Here is a 26,985-nt window from a genome sequence, read left to right as displayed (position 1 = left end):
TTCCTACACTTCTCTCTTCAGGTGCAGATGGCTTTCTTCATCACAAGATCATTGGAACTAGTCTGGATCATCTCATTGTTGAAGAGAGCCACGTCCATCAGAATTGATCATCCTATAGTATTGTTGTTGTGTATAATGATCACCTGGTCCTGCCCATTTCACTCAGCATCAGTTCATGTAAGTCTCTCTAAGCCTCTCTGTATTCATCCTGCGGGTCATTTCTTACAGAACAATAATATTCCATAACACTCATATGCCATAACTTATTCAGCCCCAATTGATGGGCATCCTTTCATTTTCCAGCTTCTAGCCACTACAAACAGGGCTGCCACAAACATTCTTGCACATACAGGTCCCTTTCCCTTCTTTAGTATCTCTTTGGGATATAAGCCCAGTAGAAACACTGCTGGATCAAAGGGTATGCACAGTTTGATAACTTTATGAGCCTAGTTCCAAATTGCTCTCCAGAATGGCTGGATGTGTTCACAATTCCATCAACAAGGTATCAGTGTCCCAGTTTTCCCACATCCCCTCCAATATTTGTTATTATCTTTTCCTGTCATCTTAGCCAATTTGAGAGGTTCTACTTCCTTTTTAAGGTCCTTCTTTCTTTCCCTTTCCCCTGTGTTATTTCAGTTCAATTCTACATTTTCCTAGATGTCATAATAGCATCTGATAAGTAATTATTAATATATCAGTGTGTTTTGTAAGATGATTTTAGGTATACGTGGCAAAAGGAGCTGAATAGCAGAGGAGGAAAACGGAAGGCAGTAATGAAAGGTTGTTTACCCTAAGATTAATGATTTTGTTATTGGGTAGCCTGTACCATGATGGGGTAAAGACAAAGAAAACTGGGTATGAGATGATGTAATGAGATGATATATAAGAAGGCATGTAACTGCTAGAAGCAGCGACGCCATTAGAGAAGATGTAGAGTGCTTAATAAACACTTGCAGTACTTAGTAACATCTGGTGTCCCAGGTGCTCTGTGGGGAGGAGAGCAGCTAGAGGGAGCTGCTTCAGAGACGTTCGAGGACCAGGATGTGGTAAGGAACCCAGTTATAGACCCTCTTGGTGAGTAGAGGGACCCTTACAGTGTTTCATCATCATGGGATTCTTAAACAAATATTTTAATAACTATCTTTCAATATAATTAGTTTCCTTTGTAATTTTATGTATTTTATTTTATGTTTTTAAACTCAGACTTTGCCAAGACTGCCCAAAGGGTCCATGACAAAAAAAAAAAAGAAAAAAAAAAGACAAGAATCCCTGGAATGGAAATTCTATTCTTAACTTGGCCCTTAACTAATGAGTTTCCTCTTTGGGCCTTGATTTCCTGCTTTTTATTTTGATTTAAGATAGTTACAATAGACTGGAGATGAAAAATATCACCTGCACCCAGGGAGAAAACTGTTAAAACCGTGCAAATTGAAGTATGCTATTTTTGCCTTTTTGTTTGTTTATTTGCTTTTTCTTTCTCTTGGTTTTCCTCTTTTGTTCTGATTTTTCTGTCACAAAATGACAATATGGAAATGTGTTTAAAAGTATTGTACATGTATAACCTATATTGGATTGCTTATTGTTTTGGGGAGCAGAGGAGTAAGAGAGGGAAGGAGAAAAAAATTAGGAACTCAGCATTTTGCAAGAGTGAATGTTGAAAACTGTCTTTGCATGTAATTAGAAAGATAAAATCCTTTTTAAAAAAGAATTAATTTTTATTTTTAAAGTTTTTTTATTTTTAAAACATATGCATGGATAAATTTTTAGCATTGACCCTTTCATAGATTTGTGTTTTAGAGTTTCCTCTCCTTCCCCCCATCTCCTCCTCTAGATGGCAAGCAATCCAATATATGTTAAACCCAATATGTGTAAACATATTTATACAATTCTCTTGTGGCACAAGAAAAATTAGATCAAAAAAGAAAGAAAATGTAAGCAAGCAACAACAAAAAGAGTGAGAATGTTATGTTGTGATCCACACTCAGTGCCCACAGTCGTCTCTCTCAGTGTAGATGTCTCTCTTCATCACAAGATCATTGGAACTGGTCTGAATCATCTCATTGTTGGAAAGAGTGATGTTCATCAGAATTGATCGTCCTATAATATTGATATTGCCGCGTACAATGAAAAAAGATAAAATCCTATTGAATAAAAAAAAAAAGTCTTCTCCCCATTAAAAAAAAAAGATAATTGTATCTCATGTTTTCCCAGACTGCCAAAGGGATAAATGATATAGAAAGGTGAAGAACTCCTGTTATTTTATATATATGTACATATACATGCACACACAAATCTCTATCTCTATCAATATCTCTGTGATGGTATCTATGATACTTAGGTCCCGAAAGATCCTAGAGAATTCAGAACAAAGTTATGTTAGAGGAAGGTGAGGGGGTGGGGAGATAATGGTGTTTGCCTCTGATTATACTGACTCTTCTTGGCATTGGTTAATGTGTGTATAGCCTTGGGGTGATGGGAGGTGTGGTGGAGGGGGAGGAGGAATGACCTTTGGTATTAAGATGCCCCAGTAAATATTAACCAGCTCCAAAAAAAGTAAGGGTACTTAGAGGTAAGACACAATGGTGCACCGGAACCGTCTGGACACCTTGCCTGACCTGCCTTGAAGACTCCAAGGACACACAGAATAGGGGCTTCCTCACTGGCTGTGAGTAATTCTGACTTTTTTTAAAGAGAACTTCATCCAGGCAGTCTTGCTTCATCCTTCTTTGCCCTTGCTTTCCTCACTAGGTAGGACTAGGAGGTCCTATTTTTCTTTTTCATGGGATAGAGCGGGAGATTTTAGAAGCTCAGGTCTCCACGCTGCACCTAATGAATAATGGGACGAGGAAGCTACATGAAGCAGTTTCCTTAGAGGGATTTCAGAAGCCCCAGGATCTTTTCTATGTGTTTCTTAAGAGGTAGCAGGACCTAGAATAAGAGGACCTGAATTTCTCCCAGGCTTGCTATGTGGTAGTTGTGTGATTCTGTCAAGTCTTGTGTCCTTTCTCAGCCTCTTCCTCAAAATGGGGATAATATCTGTATCTACTCTACAAGATGGCTGGGAGATTGTAACTTTCTAAATTGTTCACATAAATTTAAACTCTTACTAATTTGTATAGTTAATAGCTCGTGTATAAGCCCTCTGAGCATCATCTAACCCCAGCCAGCTTACTCACAAATGCGAGGTGAAGGAGCCAGAATGAAGAAGCATACATGACTCAATGCAATCTCTCCCTCTCTGCTTGAAGTGCCCAGGTGAGAGAAAAACCACAGCCAAAATAATGAAGTTTTAAAAACGTTTATTGGTAGCTAGTGACTGAACCCCAACACCAACACGGGAGGGGTCAGTAATGAGTGGCCTCAGGACCATATATTTATAGAAAGAAGAGAGAGACATCGAAATGTTTCTTGATGCATTTGTCATAATACAGGAATTTCTATTCTAAACAGAAGGCAAAAAAAAGTTATCACTCTAAGGGGGTCATTCTCAGGCAAAGCAAGCAGTATTTCTTTAAGCTTATCAGGTTGTCAAGGTCTCAGGTCTCTCAGGACAGTACATCTGGGTTGTTAAAAATACCATGTTTAGTAGGGAATGAAGAACTAGTAATAAACTTCTAACTACAAAGATTTAGGATTATGTTTTTCATGGTCCCATTTTGGGGCGTTTTTCCACTTCACTCTCCCCTTTTCTTGAGACCATCAGAGACTGGACTCATCAGAGGCCAGGGGAGACAGAGTAAATGACCCTGGCAACAAACAACTTAACAGCCTGGATCTTCTTCCTGATATGTGTGGTTAAACAATCAAATGAGGGGCAATCAGTAGATCCAGCAGAAATAGGGTAAGGGGACCTATCAGGGAGGTCACAAAAGAGGTTACCCAGGGGGGGCAATTGAAAAGTGACTGGGACCATGACATTGATTGGCATTGAGATGTCTCCCGGTCCCTGATCCGCTGTCCAACTGCAGAGAGGGACTCTTATTAACCCAGAGTTGTTAGCATGGAAACAGCAAGCTGCCCCGAGGGCCATAGGTACCCTTCCTTGCTTAAGATAGAGAAAATCTAGCCCCTGGTGATTCTGTAGGACCACCTCTGCCAAGGAGTTTAGGGAGTTCTCCAAGAAGGATATTTAATTTCCCAGGTCCTTCAATTCCTGGTCCACCTGGGAACCCAGAGCCAGCAGCTGGCTGTCACCATGGATCAGGGCAGCGTCCCCATAGCTGTGGGGCCTGCTAGCCCCAACCCCACTAGAAGGGGAACTAGAATAGGAGAAGCCCTCCTTTCCCTTTCTAACAGACCAAAATGTTCTTCGGCCCCTTCCTCAGAATACAGATAGACCTGAGGGAGCACGTACACAAGCAGGCAAAGCTCCGGGGATACTTTCAAGGTTAAAGCGAATTCACTGATACCAGGGGTTAATCCCATAGTGCATGCAAAATAGGACCCTTCAGGGGCCTGTATTAAGCAGTTTCTGGTATCTTTGTGTGGGAAAACCACAATAACTTTCACACAGTGCTTTTTGTACGGGGAGCGCTCCAGATCGTAGCCCTCCGACTTGATGCACCGTGCCTCCCCCTGCACCTCTCCCAAAGTTACCCTGAGAATGTGGGCAGTGCACTCTGGGGGAAGGTTCTCAGCTGAGAGTGAAAGACTCAGGATGGAGTGGGCCTCTGTCCCCCAGGTGGCATTTAAGTCTGTGCCCACAAAGTGGAGGGGGGCAGGATCAGGCAGAGCCAACAGCTTGTGGTGAGGGGGCGATGGTCAGGTTTATCAGCCGGTGTATCTCCTGAAGGGCTGACATAAAGGTCCCATAGGGAGACAGCGGTCCTCGGGGAGTGGAGACTGAGGAGGTGTATTAGGGCCCGTGGGGATGTTTTCCCTCAGGAGGGTCCTTCTTTAGATTGTGGGCAGGGCTCCCAAATCTCTTCCTGTCGCATAAAACTTGACACCCCAGGTCCTTCCCAAGAGTGGGCATAGGTCCAGGTAGAACCATGGCTGCCCATAAGTCTCATTTCAGGCCTCCACCTCCCCCAAGTAGTTCTTATTAAGGTCCACACATATCTATGGGGAGAATAGTGGCCGGCTTCCCCAATGGCGGAGGGGAGGGGGGGAAGGGGAGCAAGAGAGAGGATCAGGCCGTCAAAGGGGATAAGACATGGAAACACCATCTTCCCGAGTCGGGTCCTGCAGGTGCCTCAGGAGCAGGGCAAGGCCTCCCATGTGAACGATGGCTTACCGTGGGCCACTTTCGCTGCTGAGGGATTGGAGAGGATGGCCTGGTGAGGGCCGGTCCAGTGGGGCTCCAATGCAGAGCCACGGTTGGAAGTCCGGGCAGAGGTGTGATAGAGAGCCCTGACCGCTGCCTGGGTGTCCTGGAGAGTCTGCAGGGACTTGGAAAGGGAACCATTAGCAACATCATTAATGCTGTCCTGCCCCAAGTGGGGAAGGATGGGGGGTGGAGCACCAAACAGGACCTCAAAGGGTGAGAGGGAGAGAATAGAAGGACTAGGAGTACACCTGGCCCTAAAGAGGGCAAAGGGAAGGAGCCCTACCCAGGTCTCGTCAGTGTCCAACCGGGGCTTAGAAATGTGCTCCTTGAGTGTCCCATTCATCCTTTCTACCTGCCCCGAACTCTGCATACGATGTACAGTGAAGGCACCACTTAAACCCAAGGGCTTTAGCCAGAGACTGAACAACCTTAGAAATGAAGGCCGGGCTATTGTCAGACCCGAGGGAGAAGGGGAACCCAAACCCGGGAATAATCTCAGTCACAAGTTTCTTGGCCACGATCAAAGCAGATTCGGACCTCACAGGAAAGGCTTCAGGCCATCCTGAGAAGGTGTCAACAAATACCAAAAGAAAATGATGTCCTGGAACCCGAACTTCCATGCCTGTGAAATCAACCCTCGGGGGCGCAGGGCAGGCACAGTGGGGGGGGGCAGGCGGGGTTCACCTTGGACAAGTCAGGCATTGGTGGGCAGCAGTTCCAATGAGGGCTTTCATCCCAGGCAAAGAAAAGATATGGGAGAGCAGATCATATAAGTGAATCCCCCCTAAGTGAGTTAGAGAGGGCAGTTCTGAAACAAAGAATAGCACAAGGCTCTTGGAAGATTTACATGTCCTTCTGCAGGGCGCAGTCAGTTCTGGCCATCAGCCAGGCCAGGAGGACCTTGAGGCCTGTAGGAGGGTCGGTTGCCCCGTAGGTTTCATTGAACTCCCCCTTATCTGGAGTTGGCACATGTACAAGTAACTAGCCCTAAGTTACATCAGTCCTAATGAACAGGAGGGGGGAGCTTGCAAACAGGGGAAATGAGGCAGATCAATTCAGGGAAACTGAGGTAGGGCCATTTAGGGAATTGTGGTACAACAGTTTATATCATTGAATTTCCTTCCCCTAGATGCCTGGAAAGTCCCAGAACCATAATGTTGCCAACCCTATTTGAGGCAGATAAACCAAAATAGAAGTAGAAAAATGCAAGGACTTATATGGCAAGGGCAAGTCTCTCCCTGACAACCCCAAAGGCTCCCTGTTGCAGCGTGACAGATGGAGCACCATCTCAGCCAGAGAATCCAGTTTGAGATGGATAGTTCACTGGGAGTTAGGTGGTCTGCACTTAACTCATTCTCTCTTATATAGGGAGTAGCAGGGCTCAAAACAGTCCTGCTGCCCATTCAGAGGGGCAACCCATTCCAGGGGAGAAGGATGAGGCCTGGAGTAGCTCCACCTGTCCCCACCCAGAGCAACAGACAGGGCTGCCACTAGGATACAAATTCCTGAGCAGAGCTATCAGATCATGCACAATTAGACCATCAAGGCAGGCAAACTCCGAACTTTAGAGGCCTGAAACATCCTTTGAGAAGACTGAGATACCAGTTAAGAACCTGGGGGTTACAGGACTGGAGACTGCCAAGTCCCAAGGTGTCTGATTTCTGGTTGTTTCAAAAAAAAAAAAAAAGTGCCAAACACTGAGTCTTCCAGGGCAACTCCAACAGAATAAGTTAAACCCTTATGCATAATCAGAAGTCACATTCCAGTAGGTTTAAGCATGGAATAAAAATGAAAAAGGACTTTTTAAAGGACTTCTAATTCAATCTGAACTAGTGAGAGAGGGGGTGGGCAGAAGTACTAGGGCAAAGTGAACAGGAAACTAGGGATTCCCATTCTTCCTCTTTCCCCAATTTCCTGTCTCTTCTTCCCTGCCTTTTCTCTCAGGCAAATGGAATCATCCAAAAAAAAAAAGCAAATAAATCGTCAAATAACCATCCCACATATAAATCCCAGGAGTGAATTCCTATACATATCACAGTAGGGTTTCCTAAAAATCATTCAAACAAAACAGCAAGAGTTACACAATTTTAACAATTTCCATCCCAATCTCAACACACAGTAATAAATGACCCATGCAGGGCTTAACAGTCATTCATCAACCATTTTCCAATTCCCATATCAGTCTATCAGGGGCAGGGGGCGAAGCATCTCATCCAAAAACTGTTTCATACTGATAAGGGGCAAAGACAGTCTGAGATAGAAAGACTGATCCACAAGAACCACTGCAAGATGTGAGGAGGTCAAAATAGACCGGCCAGCAGCTGCCCATGGAAAGAAACATGCTTGTCTCACAGGACAGCCAAACACCTGTAGTCCCAATAAAAACAATTGTCCTCTTATCATTTAGAAACCTATAAAAACCTGAATAGCTTCGGATACGAACGTCTAGTAACAGAAGACCAGGCTAAACACTCATTTGCCTAAGTATTTGGGATACAATGATTATATATAACCAGATTGGAAACAGCAAGGTATGACATGATTCAATTGCATTAAAAAATTCTACTGACCATTGGCTCTTATTAGGCACAGGAGAAGAAAAAAAAATGCAGAAATATGAATATAACATAATATAAAAACCAATCCTTCAGCACATATAGGACACAGAATAAAGTATCCTTAACCCAATTATACTCCAGGTAATTGTCCCACTAACCATCAGAGGGTGGAGCTTAAAAACTCCCTATAAATATTAATTATAAGTCCAACAAATTTTACCTCCAATAACAAATTCCATTGAATAAAGTTTCAGATAGATCCCAAACAGGTATTTACCATGACCTAATATTGATAACAGTAAGAAATTTGTTTCAGTAAGTTCACAAGTCATCTTTCATATCTAAGTAGACAGTGTCCTAAGTCGAACATAATACAAATCATTTTCCTTTAAAATACCTAATACATAGAAAAATTCCAAATTACTTATTGCCTATAACAGAAACATTTCCAAAAGGACAAAGAAAAAACTATTATTTTCAGAAGTCCTGTAAATGATGGGCATACAATCAATACAATCAATTAAAACTTACATAGAATATCCTAATACCATATAAAAGAATCTGATTCTTTAAAACATCAATTAAACTTTAAAAAATAACTTTACCAAATTATAGATTACCATTATAACTGTATTTCTTAACCAAGGAAATCATTATGTATCCAAAAAAACAAAAACAAAAACAAATGTAGGCTGTCCCTTTAAAATCACAATTGCTCCTGTTAGCTGGCTGTGACTTTATAAAAAAGGCTGGAACATACTTAGTGGGGGGGCGAAGGGTGGGGAGAGAAGAAGGGGAAAGGAAGGTGAGCTAAATCTGCACAAAAGATTCCCTCCTGTTCCCACTAAGTTTCCCCACATAGAAATCCTTCCATTAAAACTCTTCCTTTTCTCTTCCTACTTAACTCTTTTCTTTTCCTCAGCTATATACTATAAACACATTTTAACAACCCTTCTACTAGATGCTCCATTGCTAAAGTAGCAGAAGCAGTAGGGCGGGGCAGGGGGTGGGGTGGGGTGAGAAGGAGGTTTGTGAGTTGAATCTTTACCTTTGAAGACAAAAGATCTTCTCCCATTTCTCTTACCCCGACCTCTTCTCTTTCCTTACTCCTAAAACCCTTCAAACCTACAACTGTTCCTACAAATCAATCTTTCATAAATCACCGTCATTCTCCTTTCCTTTTCCTTTTAGAAGTTTTAAGATTCACAATACAGTAAATAGCTAATAACTCTATAAAACCCACATGTTCAGCAAACATAACCCATAATGTTAACAAATTACCCAATGTTTCAGAAGCAAACCAAATAGTTTTTTTTTTAAGTTTTTCTTCCTTCTGCCTGAGTGTTTCAAGGCCACCAGCATAAACTTCTTTTTCCCAGGTGGCATTAAGCAGATAAAGTTTTATCCCCGTTACTCTTCTCTGGAAGACTTTGAAAACCTGCTTTTCAGGGAAAACTTCCCCACCAGTTTAAAATAATAAAGGTTTTTTTGTTTGTTTGGTTTTTTACTTACAAATTAGTCCAACAGGTTAAAAAGTTTAAAATCACACAAAAATTTTTTTATACCAAACATAGTTGCAATATGGAAATAACCAATTGCCAAATTTCTTAACCATTGTTCTTAAAACTTAACAGAGCTCTTTAAATCCATACAATAGACAGACAAGTTATAAACACAGAACAAAAATGACACAGACATAGGAGGCACAATTACAACATTAAAAAAAAAATTAACATATACACACTAGGGGCTATTCAGATACCTTAAAATAGCCCTGAGGGAAGTTGTTGCAGCTTGAGAGCCTTCCTCCCAGAAACCAAATGGAGCTTTTTAGGCTTCCAAGCCCCTGTTTGGTGCATTTCTCTACCTTCACAGAGAATGCCCAGAGAACCAGATAGTGCCAAAAGATACTCAGAGCCAGAGTTGTGCCACTGGCACACAGAACCAGATAGTTCTGTACACTTAAGTACACTTAAACACAAAGAGACAGTAGACAAACAATTCTGGAAAACAAAAAACAGACAACCAGCCAGGGCACTCTGACAGTATCCTGTGGAGGGCGGTAGGCGTTACTATTGCTGCGACCAGCGTAACCACCTACTATCCTTGAGTTCTCACCTAGAATTAAAGCGGTTCCCAGAATGCTAAAAGTCAATTGAGTCAAATTTATGTCTGCTCTCCAGTCTGCAAAGGTGGATTACTGAGGAACGTCTCTGTCTCTCTCGTTGGCCATCCTCTAGAGCCGGTAACCCCCTTTGCCCTCCAGGGAAAGGGACTGGCTGTTGAAACAGAGCCAAAGGCTATTTTGCTGGGAAGCCTCCAAATGAAGTGCCCAGGCAAGAGAAAAACAGGGCAGCCAAAATAATGAAGTTTTAAGAGCATTTATTGCTAGCTAGCGACTGAACCCCAACACCAGCACGGGAGGGGTCAGTCACGAGTGGCTTAGAAAGGAGAGAGAGACATCAAAATGTTTCTTGATGCATTTGTCATAATAAAGAAATTTCTATTCTAAACAAGAGGAAAAAAGTTATCACTCTAAGGGGGTCATTCTCAGACAGCAGTAAGCAGCATTTCTTTAAGCTTATCAGGTTGTCAAGGTCTCAGGTCTCTCAGGACAGTACATCTGGGTTGTTAAAAATACCATCTGCATTAGGGAGTGAAGAACTAGTAATGAACTTCTAACTATAAAGATTTAGGATTATGTTTCTCACGGTCCCATTTGGGGTGCTTTTCCACTTCATGCTCAGTGTGAATTTAAGAGAAAGCACTCCCAAAATGTGCAGTCTTAGGACAGCAGTTCAATAATTTCACTTTCACATAGAAGTGGTCCATTACATGGTATATGCAGATTATAGAGCTGGCAAATAAGGAAAACTTGATGAGAGTAACAATAGTACTTAAATAATTCAGTGTATCTATGAGCTCATCAATGTTGGCACCTCCTCACCAGGGCAAATTACAACCCATTCATGCTTCTTCACCAATTCAGTTCAGTAGACATTTTAAAAATGAATGATATCATTTGCTTTTGCATCACCTTTATTTCCTGATGTATTCATTTCTCTTCCCCTCCACCCCCAGAGAAACATCCTTTATTACCAAGATTTAGAGAGGAGAAAACACTTTGGTAAAATTGATGCACATATCAACCAAGTCATATTGTGAAAGAAAAATCAGAACAAAAGAGAAAAACTATAAGAAAAAGCTAACAAAAAAGGTGAAAATACTTTGCTTTGATCCACCTTCAGGCCTCATAGTTCTCTTTCTGGATGCAAGTGGCACTTTCTAAATGAAGTCTGTTGAATTGTCTTAGATCAGTGTATTACTGAAAAGGGCTAAGTCTATCATAATTGATCATCACATAATTTTTTTTACTGAGGACAGTATTCCCCTGCTTCTGTTAACTTCACTCAGCATCAGTTCATATAAGTCTTTCCAAATTTTTCTGAAATCTGCCTGCTTATTATTTATTATAGAACAATAATATTCCCTTATATATAAACCACAACTTATTATCCAGCCATTCCCCAGTTGATGGGTGCCCACTCAATGTCCAGTTCCTTGCCACCACAAATAAAGCTTCTCCAGACTTTTTTGCACATGTGGATCCTTTTCCTTTCTTTAGGATCTCTTTGGGATACAGGCCCAGTAGTGATACCGCTGGATCACAGAATATGCACATGGCTGTTTGGCATAGTTACAAATTGCTCTCTAGAATGATTGGATCTGTTCACAACACTACCAACAGTGTATTAGTGTCCCAGTTTTTCCACATCCCCTCCAACATTTTTTCACATAACTACAAATAGCTTTATTTTCTTCTAAAAAAATTGTCTATTCTTATCTTTTAATCATTTGTCAACTGGGGAATAACTTGTATTTTTACAAATTTGATTCAGTTCTCTATATATTTTAGAAATGAGACTTTTATCAGAAACATTGGCTTAAAAAATATTTCCCAGCTTTCTGCTTCCTTTCTAATATTGGCTACACAGTTTGTTTGTGCAAAATCTTTAATGTAATGTAATCAAAATGATCCATTTTGTATTTCATAATGTTTTTTATTTCTTGTTTGGTCATAAATTCCTCCCTTCTCCAAAGATCTGACAGGTAAACTATCCTTTGTTCTCTTAATTTACTTGTAATATCACCTTTTATGTCTAAATCATGAACCCATTTTGACCTCATCTTAGTTTAAGATGTTCCTTTATCATTTCTTTTCTTTTTTTTTTTAATTTTCTTTTCTTTTATTTTATAATAACTTTATATTGACAGAATCCATGCCAGGGTAATTTTTTTACAACATTATCCCTTGCACTCGCTTCTATTCCGATTTTTCCCCTCCCTCCCTCCACTCCCTCCCCTAGATGGCAAGCAGTCCTATATATGTTAGATATGTTGCAGTATATCCTAGATACAATATATGTTTGCAGAACCGAACAGTTCTCTTGTTGCATAGGGAGAATTGGATTCAGAAGGTAAAAATAACCCAGGAAGAAAAACAAAAATGCAAATAGTTCACATTTGTTTCCCAGTGTTCTTTCTTTGGGTGTAGCTGCTTCTGTCCATCATTTATAAATTGAAACTCAGTTAGGTCTCTTTGTCAAAGAAACCCACTTCCATCAGAATACATCCTCATACAATATCATTGTCAAAGTGTATAATGATCTCCTGGTTCTGCTCATTTCACCCAGCATCAGTTCACGTAAGTCTCTCCAAGCCTCTCTGTATTCATCCTGCTGGTCATTTCTTACAGAACAATAATATTCCATAACATTCATATACCACAATTTACCCAGCCATTCTCCACTTGATGGGCATCCATTCAATTTCCAGTTTCTAGCCACTACCAACAGGGCTGCCACAAACATTTTGGCACATACAGGTCCCTTTCCCTTCTTTAGTATTTCTTTGGGATATAAGCCCAATAGAAACACTGCTGGATCAAAGGGTATGCACAATTTGATAATTTTTTGGGCATAATTCCAGATTGCTCTCCAGAATGGTTGGATTCGTTCACAACTCCACCAACAATGCATCAGTGTCCCAGTTTTCCCGCATCCCCTCCAACATTCATCATTATTTTTTCCTGTCATTTTAGCCAATCTGCCTTTGTCATTTTCTTATAGCACAATAGTTTTTCTTCACAATTATATACAACTTGTTTTTAGCCATTCTCCAATTGATGGGCATCCCCTCAATTTCAATTTTTTTTGCCACTACAAAGAGTTATTGAAAATATTTTTGTACATATGGATCCTTTTCCTTTTCCTTTGATCTCCTTAAGATACAGACTTTAGTAGTGCTGTTGCTAAGTCAAAGGGTATGAACAGTTTTAAAAGAAGAACTTTCCCTGTTATGTGCTCCCCCACTTAAATAGAATATAAGCTTCCTAAGGAGAAGAATGATTTCATTTTTTTCTTTGTATGACTAGAACCTATCAGAGTGCCTTAAACATAGTATATGTCTACCAAATGGTATACTGAATTTAATGGAATTACAGAACCTAGGACTTCAGAATTCGTCTATCTCACTTTCCATTAAACCTTACTATCTTTTTATAAGAATAATAACAACATTTATAGCTTATTTGCTTTTTTAATTGCTTTCAGCTTTTCAAAGTATTTTTATATCAATTATTTCATCTCTAAGGTAACAAGTTAGCACAATGGATAGAATGGTTGACAGTCTGGAAGACCTCCAGTCTATCCTTAGACACTTACAACCTCTGAACAAGGTTAAGTGACCCTGGGAAAGCAATCCTACTCATGTCTCATTTTCCTTAACAGTAAAATGTGAATAATAATAGCGCTTACCTTGTAGAAATGTTGTGAGGATCAAACAAAATAATATTTGTAAAATCCTTAACACAGAACCTAGAACATAGTAGGTGCTATATTCCCTTACTTCATTCATTTCAGTTTTTATCCTCACAACCTGTCAAGAAGGAAGGGCAGGACTTATTGTCACTATTTGATAAAGAGACAAGAGAGAGCCAGACAAGTCAGTTAAATTTCCTAAGGCTACCTAATTAATACATACTCCATAAAAGTGACATAAATTAGCAATAAGTACTCAAGTCTTCTATTGGATCACTACCTTGTTGTAGAGGGGGAACTTGAATAGTAGCTCAATGAATCTCTGAGTTGTGCCATACTGAGTTACCCAAAATGGACAGGTCATAGTGGAGAGTTTTGATGAAAGGTGATTCACTAGAGAAAGAAATGGAAACTACCCCAGGATCTTTGCCAAGAAAACTTCAGGGCACTTAGCTCTTCTCAACAGTGCAGTGATTCAAGGCAATTCCAATAAACTTAGGATGGAAAGAGCCATTTGCATATATAGAGAGAACTATGGAGACTGAATGTGGATCAAAGCATAGTATTTTTTTTTGTTCGTTTTCATATTTTTTCCCCTTTTGGTCTGATTTTTCTTGTGCAACATAACAAATATGGAAATGTGTTTAAAACAATTCACACATATTTAACCTATATCAAATTGCTTGCTGAGTTGGGAAGGAAAAAAACAGAAAAGTTTTACAAAAATGAATGTTGGAAATTTTCTTTACATATATTTTAAAAAATAAAATACTTTTTGAAATAAAAAAAAGAAAGAAAACCCCATGGAGAGTATTGATGGACCTGGCATACCATGGTTTACAAGGTCATGAAGACTTGAACATGACTGAATAACAACAAAGTGGTGAAGAAGAATATGAAGTGTTAAGAGATTATGTCATTACATTTGCAATTTTTCCCTTTTGTAGTCACACTGTCTAGAATCAAAGGATTCAGAATTAGAAAGAAACATGGAGAATACCTTAATCCAAAGTCCCATTTTTGACCCAGAGACATGGATGAATATAAACTAGGTAATAAGTGTCAGATTCAGGATTTGAACACAGGACCTCTAACTCTAAACCTGTTGCCATTTCCTGTTACCCACTGTTTTCTAACACAATTTTCTAACTTTGCAGGACCCAGTAAAGTTGGACAATGACTTCCACTCTGTACAAGTATCTCTTCATTCTCTCGGCTCTGAGTTTTTGTGTCTCCCAGCCTAGCAACCAAGACCTCCATCCCCCAAAACCCACTGATAAGGAAGAAAATTCTATCTACCGGAGGCTGGCTCCAGTGAACGTTGACTTTGCATTTCGTATATACAAGAATTTGATATCAAGAGCCTCAGACAGAAATATTTTCATCTCCCCAGTGAGTATTTCCATGTCCTTGGCCATGCTGTCCCTTGGGGCCAGGTCTACCACACGCACACAACTCTTGGAAGGCCTGGGATTCAACCTCACGGAGACATCAGATTTGGAAATCCACCAGGGTTTTCAAAATCTCATCCATCTGTTCAACAATTCAGATACTGGTCTGGAAATGAACATGGCAAATGCCCTGTTTCTTGACTCACAGCTAGAATTTATGGAGACATTCATGACAGAAGTAAAGCAATATTATAGTGTAGAAGTTTTTTCTACAGACTTTAAAAATTCAACCAGAGCCAAGAAACAGGTCAACGATTTTGTCAAGAATAAAACTTTGGGGAAAGTTGATCAGTTATTCAAGGAACTGGATAGAGAAACCATGCTTATTTTGATCAACTACATTTTCTTTAAAGGTAAAATATCTTACTTTGACAGGGCAGCTAGGTGCCAAAGTGGATAGAGCACTGGGCCTGGAGTCAAGAAGGCCTGAGTTCTAATCTAACCTCAGACACTTATTAGCTTGGACAAGTCACTTAACCCTGCTTGCCTTAGTTTCCTTATCTGTAAAATGAGCTGGAGAAAGAAATGGCAAATGACTTTAGTGTCTTTGTTGAGAAACCCAAATGAGGTCACAAAGAATTGGATATGACTTAAGTGACTGAACAAATCTGACTTTGATTCTGCTATTCAAAGTAATGGTAGCGCCCATTTATATGTGATGACTAAAAAGCTGCACTAAAGTTATTTTGTTTCATTCTCAGAACAACTCTTATGTTGCAGATAGAGCAAGTGTTACTTACTATTTGCATTTTTCAGGAAAAGAAGAAGGCTAAGAACTATTAACTGCTTGCCTTAGTTTTTGTTGTTGTTATTGTTGTTTTTCTGAGGCAATTGGGGTTAAGTGACTTGCCCAGGGTCACACAGCCAGGAAATGTGAAGTGAACTTAACTCAGGTCCTCCTGACTTCAGGGCTGGTGCTCCATCCACTGCACCACCTTGCTGTCCCTTTGCCTTAGGTTTTTTGAAAAATCTGCCAACAGGCATGATGTGTCAGTCAGTCTGCTAAGTTCTGGGGATACAAATTCAGGTAAAATCACAGTGCCTGTCTGCTTTCAAGGAGTTCACAGTCGAATAGGACAGACAACATGAAAACAACTATGTTCATACAGATTGTAAGTGGCAAAACCAGGACCAAAACCTGACTTTCTGAGCCAAATCCATTGCTCTTTTCATATACCACAGCTGATTTTACAATTGGTTCTTTTTTCTCCTTTCCCTTCTTTATTCTTTTTTGGGGAGGGGGAGAGAAGAGGGATAAGTATAGTAAGTGTGTGTACAATTATGCTGAATATTGGTCTTTTAGACTCTAACTCAAATATTCCTTTTTCCACAAAGTCCTCCCTGATTATGCCTTTTCCCCCCTGGACCTCATAAAACCTCTTATTTTGTATCTCAATCATTTTCTTGTTGTTTGTTTGTTTTAGCCATTTGGGGTTTTCTTGGCAAAGATACTGGAGTGATTTGCCATTTCTTCTCCAGCTCATTTTATAAATGAGGAAACTGAGGCAAACAGGATTAAATGGCTTGTCCAAGGTTACACTCTAGTAAGTGTCTGAGGTTGGATTTGAACTTATCAAGATAAGTCTTCCTGACTCCAGGCCCGGCACGCTATCCACTGTACCCCCTAGCTGTTCTCTCAATCATATACTGTGCGCTAAGAGTAATAGAAAGAACAATGAATAGATTTGGAGTTAGATGATTTAACATCAAATCCCAGCTCTGCTGCTTTCTACTTTTGTGATGTTGTTGAGCAAATCACCAATTCTCAACTTCAAATTATTTTTAATATATAAATTTAGAGGACTGGATTGAATGATCTTTAAAGTCCCTTACAGGTGAAAAAAAAATCTATTGAATTTTAATATTTTGGCAACCTCTATATCTATTTATCTGATTGTTTAATTGTCGGTCTGCTTATGTATCTATCTATCTAATCTATCAACTCTCCATCCCTCCATCTGTCTATCCATCCATCTTTCCATCTTTCTTTCTATCTTTCTTTCTTTTTTCATTTTTTCTTTCTTTTTTATTCTTTTAGTTTCTTTCTTTCCTTCTATCATCTATTTATCAATATTTATCTGTCTATTATCTATTCAATCATCCATCTATGTACTTATCTATCAATCACCTATCATCTATCTATCTATATTTGCCTGTCTGTCCATCCATCCATCTATCCATCCAGTTATTCATTCATCTATCTACCCATCCATCCAACCATCTATCTATATCAATCTTTCTAATCTATCATCTATCCATCCATCCATACATCTATGTTTGTCTGTCTATCAATGTATCTATCTTATTCCCTTCTAGGTCATGAGCTACACAAGAGTCTGGGATGTCTATTCATCCTATGCTACTTCATGCTACATGAAATCTGTATCTCTCCCATCATAGATCCCAGTTCTCTCTATATAGTAGGCACTGAATTTAAATTTGTTGAATTATTGAGTCATGTTATCTGTGTTCTAGTCTCAGATTTGCCAATAAATCACCGGAGCAAACTTCTTCCCTAGTGTTAAAATGGATTCATTGTATTAGATATTCTCTATGGTCCCTCCAAGCTCTAACATTTCTAACATAGTCCTTCCATTTCTACTATTCTATGATTCAAAATTAGATTTTGCCTCAGCCAGTAATTATGGGAAAATATAACACACAGAAGGCATTTCAGGGATATAACTGACTGTAACTGAAAGTCAGTCCTCACTTGTAAGTCAACTATCCTACTATCACTATATCTCTGGATATGGAGGGAGTGACCGACAGATTGAACTCCGGGTCATTAGCAAAGGTACAGGGTCCTCATTCCCCAATCCAGTGATCCTCCCAGGATCACCAGTGAAGATTCTCTGCATCAGCTCCAAGTTCGTACTTTCTTCACCCTTACTTCCTGTTGCTCAGTTGACTAGTACCCAAATATTTTGATCGCCCTGACCTTTTTTATCCTTGAGATATCTGCTAGTATAGTGCATAGGATGCTAGAATGAAAATCACAAAGACCTGAATTCAGTACTTAGCAGCTGTATAACCTGGCCAAGTCACTGAATCTCTCTGAGCCTGAGTTTCCTCAGCTGTAGATGGGGTGATAATAGCCCCTATCTCATCCTTGTTGTGAGAATCAAATGAGATGACATGTAAACCATGCCTAAACACTAGCTTTCTATAAGGATAATTATTATTTTTATTCTCAAAACTTGTTGTGAACATATCTATTGAGGCTACTCATACTGAGAAAGTAGAAGAAACACTGAATTTAGTGACAAGAAATCTTGCTTCCTGAGTCTCAACTCTGACAGTTGGCTACATGTGTGACCTTAGTTGCTAGGCTAATCTAACTTCAGTTCCTTCATCTGGCAATTGAGGAGGATGAATTAGATGGTCTCTTAATGTTATCTTCTGGCTCTAAGCCATAAGATCTTAAGATGTCAATGACTGATAATTCAATTTAGTTCAAAAAGAATATATTAAGTGTCCACTACATGGCAAACAATGTTCTAGGTCCTAGGCAAAGCAAGTCAAACATGAAGCTGTCCCTGCCCACAAGGACAATCTTCCCTTCTAGATGATACAATACAGGTAAGTTAACTTGCTGTGTTTATAAATGTAATTAAAGGAAACTTATCTACTAATTAAATATGGGTGGTAGTGAGTGAGAAAGAAGAGCTGATGATGCCTTTGAGTTTAGATTTGAATTGAAGTCTTCCTGACTCCAGACCTAATTTTGTGGCCATCATGTCATCTTGCTGCCCCATCAGTCAGTCAATAGGTATTTACTAAGAATTTACCATGCCGAGCAATGGAAACACAAAATATGTTCCTTGCTTGATGACACCTAAATTGTTCCCTCCTTTCTTGGGGTACCTGTGACAGAAATCATACGATTCTGGCTAGTTTGGGTGATGAGAATTTATCTTTCCAAATGAATTTTCTTAATATTTTATTGATTTCTGCAAAATATCCTTTGATAATTTGAATGGTATAAACTAAGAGAATATATTAACTTTGGTAATATTGTCATTTTTATTCTATTGGCATGGCCTAGTCAGAAGCACTGAATATTTCTCCAGCTATTTAAATTATTTTTTATTTCTTTAAGGAGGACTTTATAACTGAATTGATACAAGGTGTTGTGTGTGTGTGTGTGTGTGTGTGTGTGTGTGTGTGTGTGTGTGTGATGTGTTTTGGTAGATTGATACTAAGATATATTATATATTTTGTAGTTATTTGGAATAAGATAGAGGCTTTTACTCTCTTTTTCTGTGCCTATCTCTGTATTTTCCATTCATTCTCTTTTCATTAAGCTTTTTTCCTCCCTTCTTTTATATTTCTCTTTTTTATTCCTCTCCCTTATTTTTCCTTTTAAATTACTTATATGGATTTCCTTTTTCTTTTTCCCTTTTCCTGTTCCCTCACCTTTTTCCTTCTCACTTTTTCTCTCCCTCTTCCACTTCCTTCAGGAAGGTGGGCAAAGCCTTTCAACCCCAAGGACACCAAAATGCAGAAATTTTACACGAGTAAGAATGTCAGCGTGGATGTGTTGATGATGTTCCAGTCGAGGAGCAATAAGCACTTGTTTGATGAGGAGCTGTCTTGCACAGTGGTGCAGCTGGAATATTCAGGAAATGCCACAGCCTTCTTCATCCTTCCAGATGAGGGGAAGATGGACCAGGTGGTGGCTGCCCTGAGAAGAGACACACTGAACAGATGGTCACATCTCCTCCAGGACAGGTAATCCCATAGGTCAGACTGGTGGTGTCCTTCAAAGGGATCTTCATTTCTGCCACAGGCCATGTCCAAAAAGAAGCATGGAAAATGAAAATCTATTCATTGAATTCAATTTTCTTATTGACTCCAGCTGTCATTCTAGAGTTTACATATAATGTATTGAAAAAACATACTGGATTGACTGACTTCATTGCTTCCTAGACAAGCAGTCTTAGGCAAACCTATTTATCACCTTTAAAATTGAAATAATAACATTTGCAAATAAAACAAGATTGTTTTTAGGCTCAGATAAAAGTGAATGGGACTTTATAACAGCTACATAAACACTAGGAATTTTTTATGTTGTTGATATTATTATTATTAGTGATAATAATACCTTCTAGTGCCTTATCCATGGGCAGCTATATCTGATACTTCTGATATATCTTTCTTTCTAATAGATTCTCACCCAAGTAATTAAGGATCTGTGTAAAAAAAATGGTGTAAACCATTACTTTAATATTTCAAGAACTCCAAATGTAAACAGGTCCTCTAATGAACCTTTCAGTAAAGTTAAAAAAAAATTGCTTTCATTTTATCTATTTTAGAAGCTAAGATTTGGGTAAATAGAGTTTTCTTAAAGTGGGGCTCACTCCTTTCTTGAATCAAATGAGTGAAACTTAGCCCATTGCTTTTAGGTTTCTAGGCATGCAAACAAAAAGATAAACAATATGTTTATTACTTGGATCTTAGAGGAGTCACTTAAAATCTTTAGTTCTCTTGGTGTCCTAGATTAGATGGACTTTGAGATCTCTTTCATCTCTAGAGTTCTGGTCATATAAACATATTATCTTTTATAGAGAATAACAGAAGTGGAAAAGACTTTGTAAGTCATTTTAACCGAATGATTCCCTCTTTATTTGAATGTGTCCAGTGATAAAGGACTCAGGATGTTCAGGTCTCTCCTCCTTCTACCTCAATGCCTACAGAGATCCCATTCCCTTTTTAGACAACTTTAATTATTAAGAAGTTTTTACCCTATGCTGAAAAATGCCTCTTTGTAGCACCCAAGCCAAAGTCCTAATCCTGCTCTCAGAGGCTAAGCATAACAAGTCTTATCTGTTTTCCTAGTAGACACCAGATATTCAAATATGATAAGACTTATCATAACACCCCCATCTCCCAAATATTTCCTCTAAGCTAAAATCCTTTAGTCCACTTCCCATTCTGGCCACCCTTCCTTGGACACACTTTAGCTCATTAATGTCCTTCCTAAAGTGGGAGGCTCAGAAATGAACAGAGTTTCATTCTTATGAATATGCTTTTAATAAATGTTTATTGAATGGATTTCAGAGATAATCTAGTCCAAGCCTTTATATTTTTCTAGGTTAAAGGCTTTTTTTTTCCTCCTCTATATTATATTGTCTACTGGGAAGCCATGGCCAGTGGAGGCAAGGTTGATATCATGAGGTGGATCAAGAAGTCCTGCTTCTACATTCTTAAGTAACCAGGGCTGACTGGGAAGCCAAAGAGAGCAAGAGTTTTGGGTAGACGAGATACAGTATTAGGAGGAAAAGATGGCCAGGGTTCTCTTTCTGGCCTTCACGACACTTTTAACCATTTTCTGTTTCCCTGTGAACAGCTCCGTGAATCTCTATATTCCAAAGTTCTGTATTTCCGAGTTCTATGATCTTGAAGATGTCCTTAGGGACATGGGGATGACAGACGTATTTACCAGACAAGCCAATCTTTCTGGCATCACTAAGGAAGCCTCAGTTAAACTATCTGAAGTAAGTAACTCAAATCGACTCTTCCTTGCCCCAAACTCACATCTCAGATACATTGCTAATAACAAAGTGTGTATCTCAGGGATGTACTTCAGTCCGATTACTAAAGAAAGTGGGAGATCTTGTTTCTAATCTTGCCTCCGTTGCTAACTAGTCAATCAATCAGTCAGTCAGTCAGCAAATACTTACTAAAATGTGCTGGCATTGTACTGGCTGCTGGGGACACACTCACAAAGGATGAAGCAGTCCCTTCATTCTGGAGCTTACATTTTAATGAGGGAGACAATAAATATGTGTAAAATATAGAAAATAGAAAGCTATAGTTAGTAAATAAAACTATGTACAAAATAGTTAAATGTGAAGCAGTTTGGAAAGGAGCCTCACAACTGGGTATTAGCAAAGGCTGTATGTGGAATCTTGAGCAGCCTCTTAAAGGAAAAGGGGGGGATCTGGGAGATGGAGGTGAGAAAGAACATTCCAGGTCACTGGAGTTGGCAAAGGCACAGACATGGGTGTTGGGTATTATAAGTGAGGGAGGGAAAAAAAGATATAATCATGATGTAACCTTTTGGAGGGTTCAAATCACAGTAGCACCAAGACAGAGAACCAAAATGTGGTAGCAAAAAGGAATTATAATGGAGAAGATAAGTTCACATTTCCAGCCACCAGAGGGAGGTCTTACTCTGGACCCTGAAAAATGTATGCGAGAACATTCTGCCATCCCTGGCTTGATGTGAATAGAAATTTCAAAGAGCCGATATACAATAGTTCCTTTTACTCAGACTACCTTTAAGTATGTAACTTAGAAAGTCACCTAGGTCTATAGTCCAGGGGTTAATAAACGACAGCCCTCTGGCCAAATCCAGGCCATTACCTGTTTGTGAGCTAAAAATGATTTTTGCATTGTTAACAGACACACACATATGCATGTGTATATGATGTATATGTGTGTGTGTGTGTGTGTGTGTGTGTTATATTTTAACATGTAAAAAATATTCTTAGCTCTCAGGCCATGCAAAAACAGGTATTTGTCAATACTTGTCCTAGGCAGTTACTGATAAGGAGATTACTTGGTCAGCCTTAATATCCCCACTATCTGACCACCAGGTGTTACATAACAATTTTGTTCACTGGGTCAAAGAACATCCAATCAATTAGTCAGTTAACCAATGGCAAGTAGAAACAGTGATGAGGAGAGGAGCAGCACACACTCACACTCACACACAACACACTCATTCACACACACAATCGAGGAAGTAAAAACCAACCACAACTTTTTTAAATGAGCAAAGTGCAGGTACAATTAAAAATACTTCAAATTCCAAGGGACTTGTGATATAAACTTGGATCATCTCCAGAGAAATCACTGTGAAATCTGAATGCTGATTGAAACATAGTATTTTCACTTTTTTGTTTCTTTTTGTGTTTTGTTTTTCCTTTCTTATGCTTTTCCCCATTTTATTCTGAGTCTTCTTTTACAACACGACTGATCCATGTGAAAATATGTTTGACATGATTCCACATGTATAATCTATGTTAGATTGCTTGCTATCTCAGGGAGGGAATAGAGAAGGAGGCATAGAGAAAAACTTGGAACTCAAAATCTCAAAGATGAATGTTAAAAACTTTTTTAATATATAATTGGAGAAAAATAAAATATAATTTAAAAATATTACAAAACAACAAAAACAGCTAAAATATCAGGAATAAAGGTAGTAGGAAGAAGAAACCTCACAAAATATTCTAAGAGACATCTTCAGGTGGATGAATATCATAGTCAAAGAAACCAATGAAGAATTGTTTTCCTTAGGCTGTTCACCTGCTTGTGCATAAAGGCTAGCCTGGGCTGCCACTGTCCTCCCCATAGTCTCACTCTAGCTGCTGCTCTCCTAACTATGTGCCTCCACTTTCACCTCCATACAGATGTATTTTAAGTCAGCCATTGCAAATCCATCAGATGTCCTAAACCAGAATGGGGGCATCCAAATCCCTAGACTCCAGATGCTGAAAGCCAGTATGATTGCTTTGCATGATGAGAGTGCCAGACCACCAAATATTACAGTGGAGTTTTATAGTGAATCCTTTATTCCTCTGTTCAACTACTAGCAAAAGAAGTAGTGTCCTAAATGTGTTATATGTAAGAGCTGCCAAATAAGACTTAGGAAAGGCCCACTTGGACCTCTCAGGGACATGAAGTTAAGTAGCAAGAGCTGAGGTCTAGATCTCAACAGAGACCACCAGAGCTGTCATGGATGGAGTCCAGAGCTGAACCTTTGGAGTTTTCCTCAAGCTAGTGCTAACTGGTCTGCATTGTGGAGTCACCGAGATTTGATCAGTTCCAAATGTCTAGAAAGAAAGATACTTAATTTCCACACCTGTATCCCTCTCTCTCACAGTAAAATCAGGAAGGGGTGTGTGTTTAGAGGGAGGTTAAGGAAGAAAATCAGGAAACCATGCATAAGAAGCATTTACAGAATGTAAAGAACCAGATAAAAATTAAAGAAGAAGCATAGGTCTGTGATTTTGTTGGTGTAAGGAATTCACAATGAAGAAATTCCACTGCCAATGAAGATTAGCACCTTCTCTGCAAATGACATTGTTGATGAGTTGCTAAGAGGCTAAGTGATGTGGTAAGGGTCACACATAGGCAGTATGTTTGTATTTATAACAGAGATGGGATGAGACTTGAAACCAGGTTTTCATGGCTCAGAAGCTAGCTTTATATCCATCTCCACACTACCTCTCTTAAAGGAGAATAAAAAAAAAAAAGAGAAATAACCAATGTGAGAAACATAACTGAAAATCTAAGATAAAATAAATCCATAGATGTAATAAATAGCAGGCTTATTATAGTAGAAAATTAGATGCAGTAATACAGACCAGCTATAAAGACCACTCTAGAAAAATTAGTTATCTTACTGTTGGAAAACATATAGATCTGAATGATAGACCAAGAGATAGACCATGAGTTTGCAATGTAAGGAAAATAGACACCTCAGAGAACTTAGAAAAGCAACAGGATTTTGAAGTCATATTTCAGGAAATCAAAGAAAACTTCCCAGAAATGGCAAAAACAACAGGTAAAGTATAGCTAAGAAGAGTGCACAGGACACCAACAAGGAAAAACCCAAGACTAAACATATCTAAATACATCGTAGTTAAATCCCAGAGTTATGAACAAGGAAAAACAGTATGTTCCAAAAAAAATGATTTAAAAATCATTTACCAAAGAAATGTAATTAGGACCATATGGACTTTTCATGCTTAAACATTAGAATAGAACACTTCCTAAGTGAAGAAGTTTGGGCCATGAGCCTAAACTATTTACTTAGCAAAGCTTATCTATCATATCATATGAAGATAGGAAATAGGAATTTTCCTCAACAAATAGAATTTGAAAAGTTTACAGAACTTCAAGGAAATTTTTGAACAGTCTCCAAGTCAAAAAGATAAGTCTTTAAAATAATCAAAACCAAGCAATCATTAACACAAGGAACCAAAGGATAACGTAGAAAGAACACTAAATTTGCAATCAGAGAGCCTGAGTTTAAACAACACTCCTCTCATTTACTACCTATGTAACCCTGATGAAGTCATTTAACCTCCTTTCTGGGCCTCAATTTCCTTTTCTATAAAATGAAGGGTAGGACTAGATAATCTCTATGACCCTTTCTACTTTGAAATCTATGATCCTATAACCCTATATTATTAATACTCAGAGGTGTATATTAGTTAAATCAGTAAAAGTTTCAGAAGTATATTATAAAGAAACTGAGAAAGAAAACTGAGATAAAGATAAGCCAATGTAATTGTAAAGCAGAATTCTTGTCTTTGATAAAGAAGAATGCAAAGTCAAAATAAGCTATGTGGCTATTAATATAAGGCAGACTCACTTTGGATAGAATAAGAATTTATAATAAAAATAATAGTAATAACTAGCATTTATATAGTACTTACTATGTTCCAGGTCCTTTGTTAGATACTTTACTAATTTTATCTCATTTGATCTTCATAAGAACCCTGGGAGACAGATGCTATTACTATCAGTATTTTACAGATGAGGAAATTGAGGCAGATTAAGTGACTTGCCCAGGATCACACGGCTAATAAGTGTCTGAGGGCAGGTTTGAATTCATCTCTTCCTGACTCCGGGTCTGGTGCTCTCACCATGGTGCTCTTCCATTGGAGCAGCAGGCTGGCATGGCAGATATCAGGAAATCAAGGTCCAGGCTAACAGTGGAGTCAGAAGTCTTGAACTCTGTAACTCATCTCTGATACATATTGGATGTGTGACTCCGGGCAAATCTTTTAACCTGTCAGTCGATAGAGCACTGGGCTTGGAATAAGGAAGATTCACCTTCATGAGTTAAAATCCACCCTAAGATACTTATTGGCTGTATGACCTGGACAAGTCACTCAACCCTGCCTCAGTTCCTCATCTATCAAATGAGCTGGAGAAGAAAATAGCAAACCACTCTAGTATTTTTGCCAAGAAAACCCCAAATGGGATCAAGAAGAGTTGCATAAGGGAGAACTCAGCAACAACAAATATTAGAGGTGACAGCTGAACCTTACTACTCTCTGTATTTTTAGTGCCTTGCAAGTCCCTGGTACATAGAAAGTACTTAATAGTGCTTTTTGATTGATTGACTCTTTCTATAGCCTTCTTCACATTATTCCATGATTTTTTTCCCCTGGAGTTTTGAACCAGTAACAACCTCTGTGATCCTCTATTTTCTTCTCTATTATGATCTACGATATCCACCTCCCAGGGCCCATGGAAAGTACTTTATAAACAAAAAGCAAAATAGCAATGGAGTTAGTGTAAATATGGCTAATTAGTTGAGCAAATGGTTTCACATGTGCAAAGTCTAATGATGCTAATTATCAATGTCCATTATTCTTGCTATTCATTGGTCCATTCATTTCCCTTTCACAGGTCCTCCATAAGGCTGTACTCAGCATTGATGAAGAGGGCATGGAGGCAGCTGCAGGCACTGGATTAAGCATAAGAGTCAAATCATATCGTCCAGTCATTAAGTTCGACAGACCTTTCCTGTTTGTTGTATTTGATCACTTCACCTGGAGCTCTCTCTTCCTGGGAAAAATTATGAATCCCCATACAAGTGCCTCGACATAAGATGTTGAACTGGAGAGACAAAAGATGTTGAACTGGATGTCACATTGTGTAAAATGATTGGTCTAGGAATTGGGAGACTGGATTTCTACTTTTAGATTTTTGCCCTTCTAACTTTGACTTCAGAGTTCTTCCATTTCCTCTCCTGTAAAATGGAGATAATTTTCCCCTGACTCTACCTTCCTCATCAGCAAAAGGATTGTTTTGTGGCCCAAATAAAGCAATGAAAGTAAAGGTATTTTGAAAAGTATAAA

General features: G+C 39.0%; 1 protein-coding gene across 2 annotated transcripts; it reads left to right on the top strand.

Annotated features, from left to right (window-relative positions):
* On the top strand, positions 1-26,985 carry SERPINA6 (serpin family A member 6). Of its 2 annotated transcripts, none has more exons than XM_051977389.1 (5): positions 1-177; positions 14,804-15,450; positions 19,561-19,831; positions 21,450-21,597; positions 26,534-26,985. In XM_051977389.1, exons 2-5 carry the CDS (start codon positions 14,823-14,825, stop codon positions 26,732-26,734), a joined length of 1,248 nt encoding a protein of 415 aa, XP_051833349.1. In that variant the 5' UTR covers positions 1-177; positions 14,804-14,822; the 3' UTR covers positions 26,735-26,985. The 2 variants fall into 2 exon arrangements, with proteins under 2 accessions (XP_051833349.1, XP_051833350.1); XM_051977390.1 differs by lacking the exon at positions 1-177 and adding an exon at positions 2,500-2,665.

The sequence above is a fragment of the Antechinus flavipes genome, chromosome 2 (genome assembly GCF_016432865.1).
Source record: "Antechinus flavipes isolate AdamAnt ecotype Samford, QLD, Australia chromosome 2, AdamAnt_v2, whole genome shotgun sequence".
Lineage (NCBI taxonomy): Eukaryota > Metazoa > Chordata > Mammalia > Dasyuromorphia > Dasyuridae > Antechinus > Antechinus flavipes.
This window is presented reverse-complemented; position numbering and strand designations above follow the sequence as displayed.

Bases quoted from the DNA above. Each gene is read 5' to 3' on its own strand.
- SERPINA6 (XM_051977389.1), top strand. From the start codon at position 14,823: ATGACTTCCACTCTGTACAAGTATCTCTTCATTCTCTCGGCTCTGAGT. The intron at 15,451-19,560 runs GTAAAATATCTT...CACTTCCTTCAG, and splicing joins CAACTACATTTTCTTTAAAG to GAAGGTGGGCAAAGCCTTTC. The intron at 19,832-21,449 runs GTAATCCCATAG...CCCTGTGAACAG, and splicing joins TCACATCTCCTCCAGGACAG to CTCCGTGAATCTCTATATTC.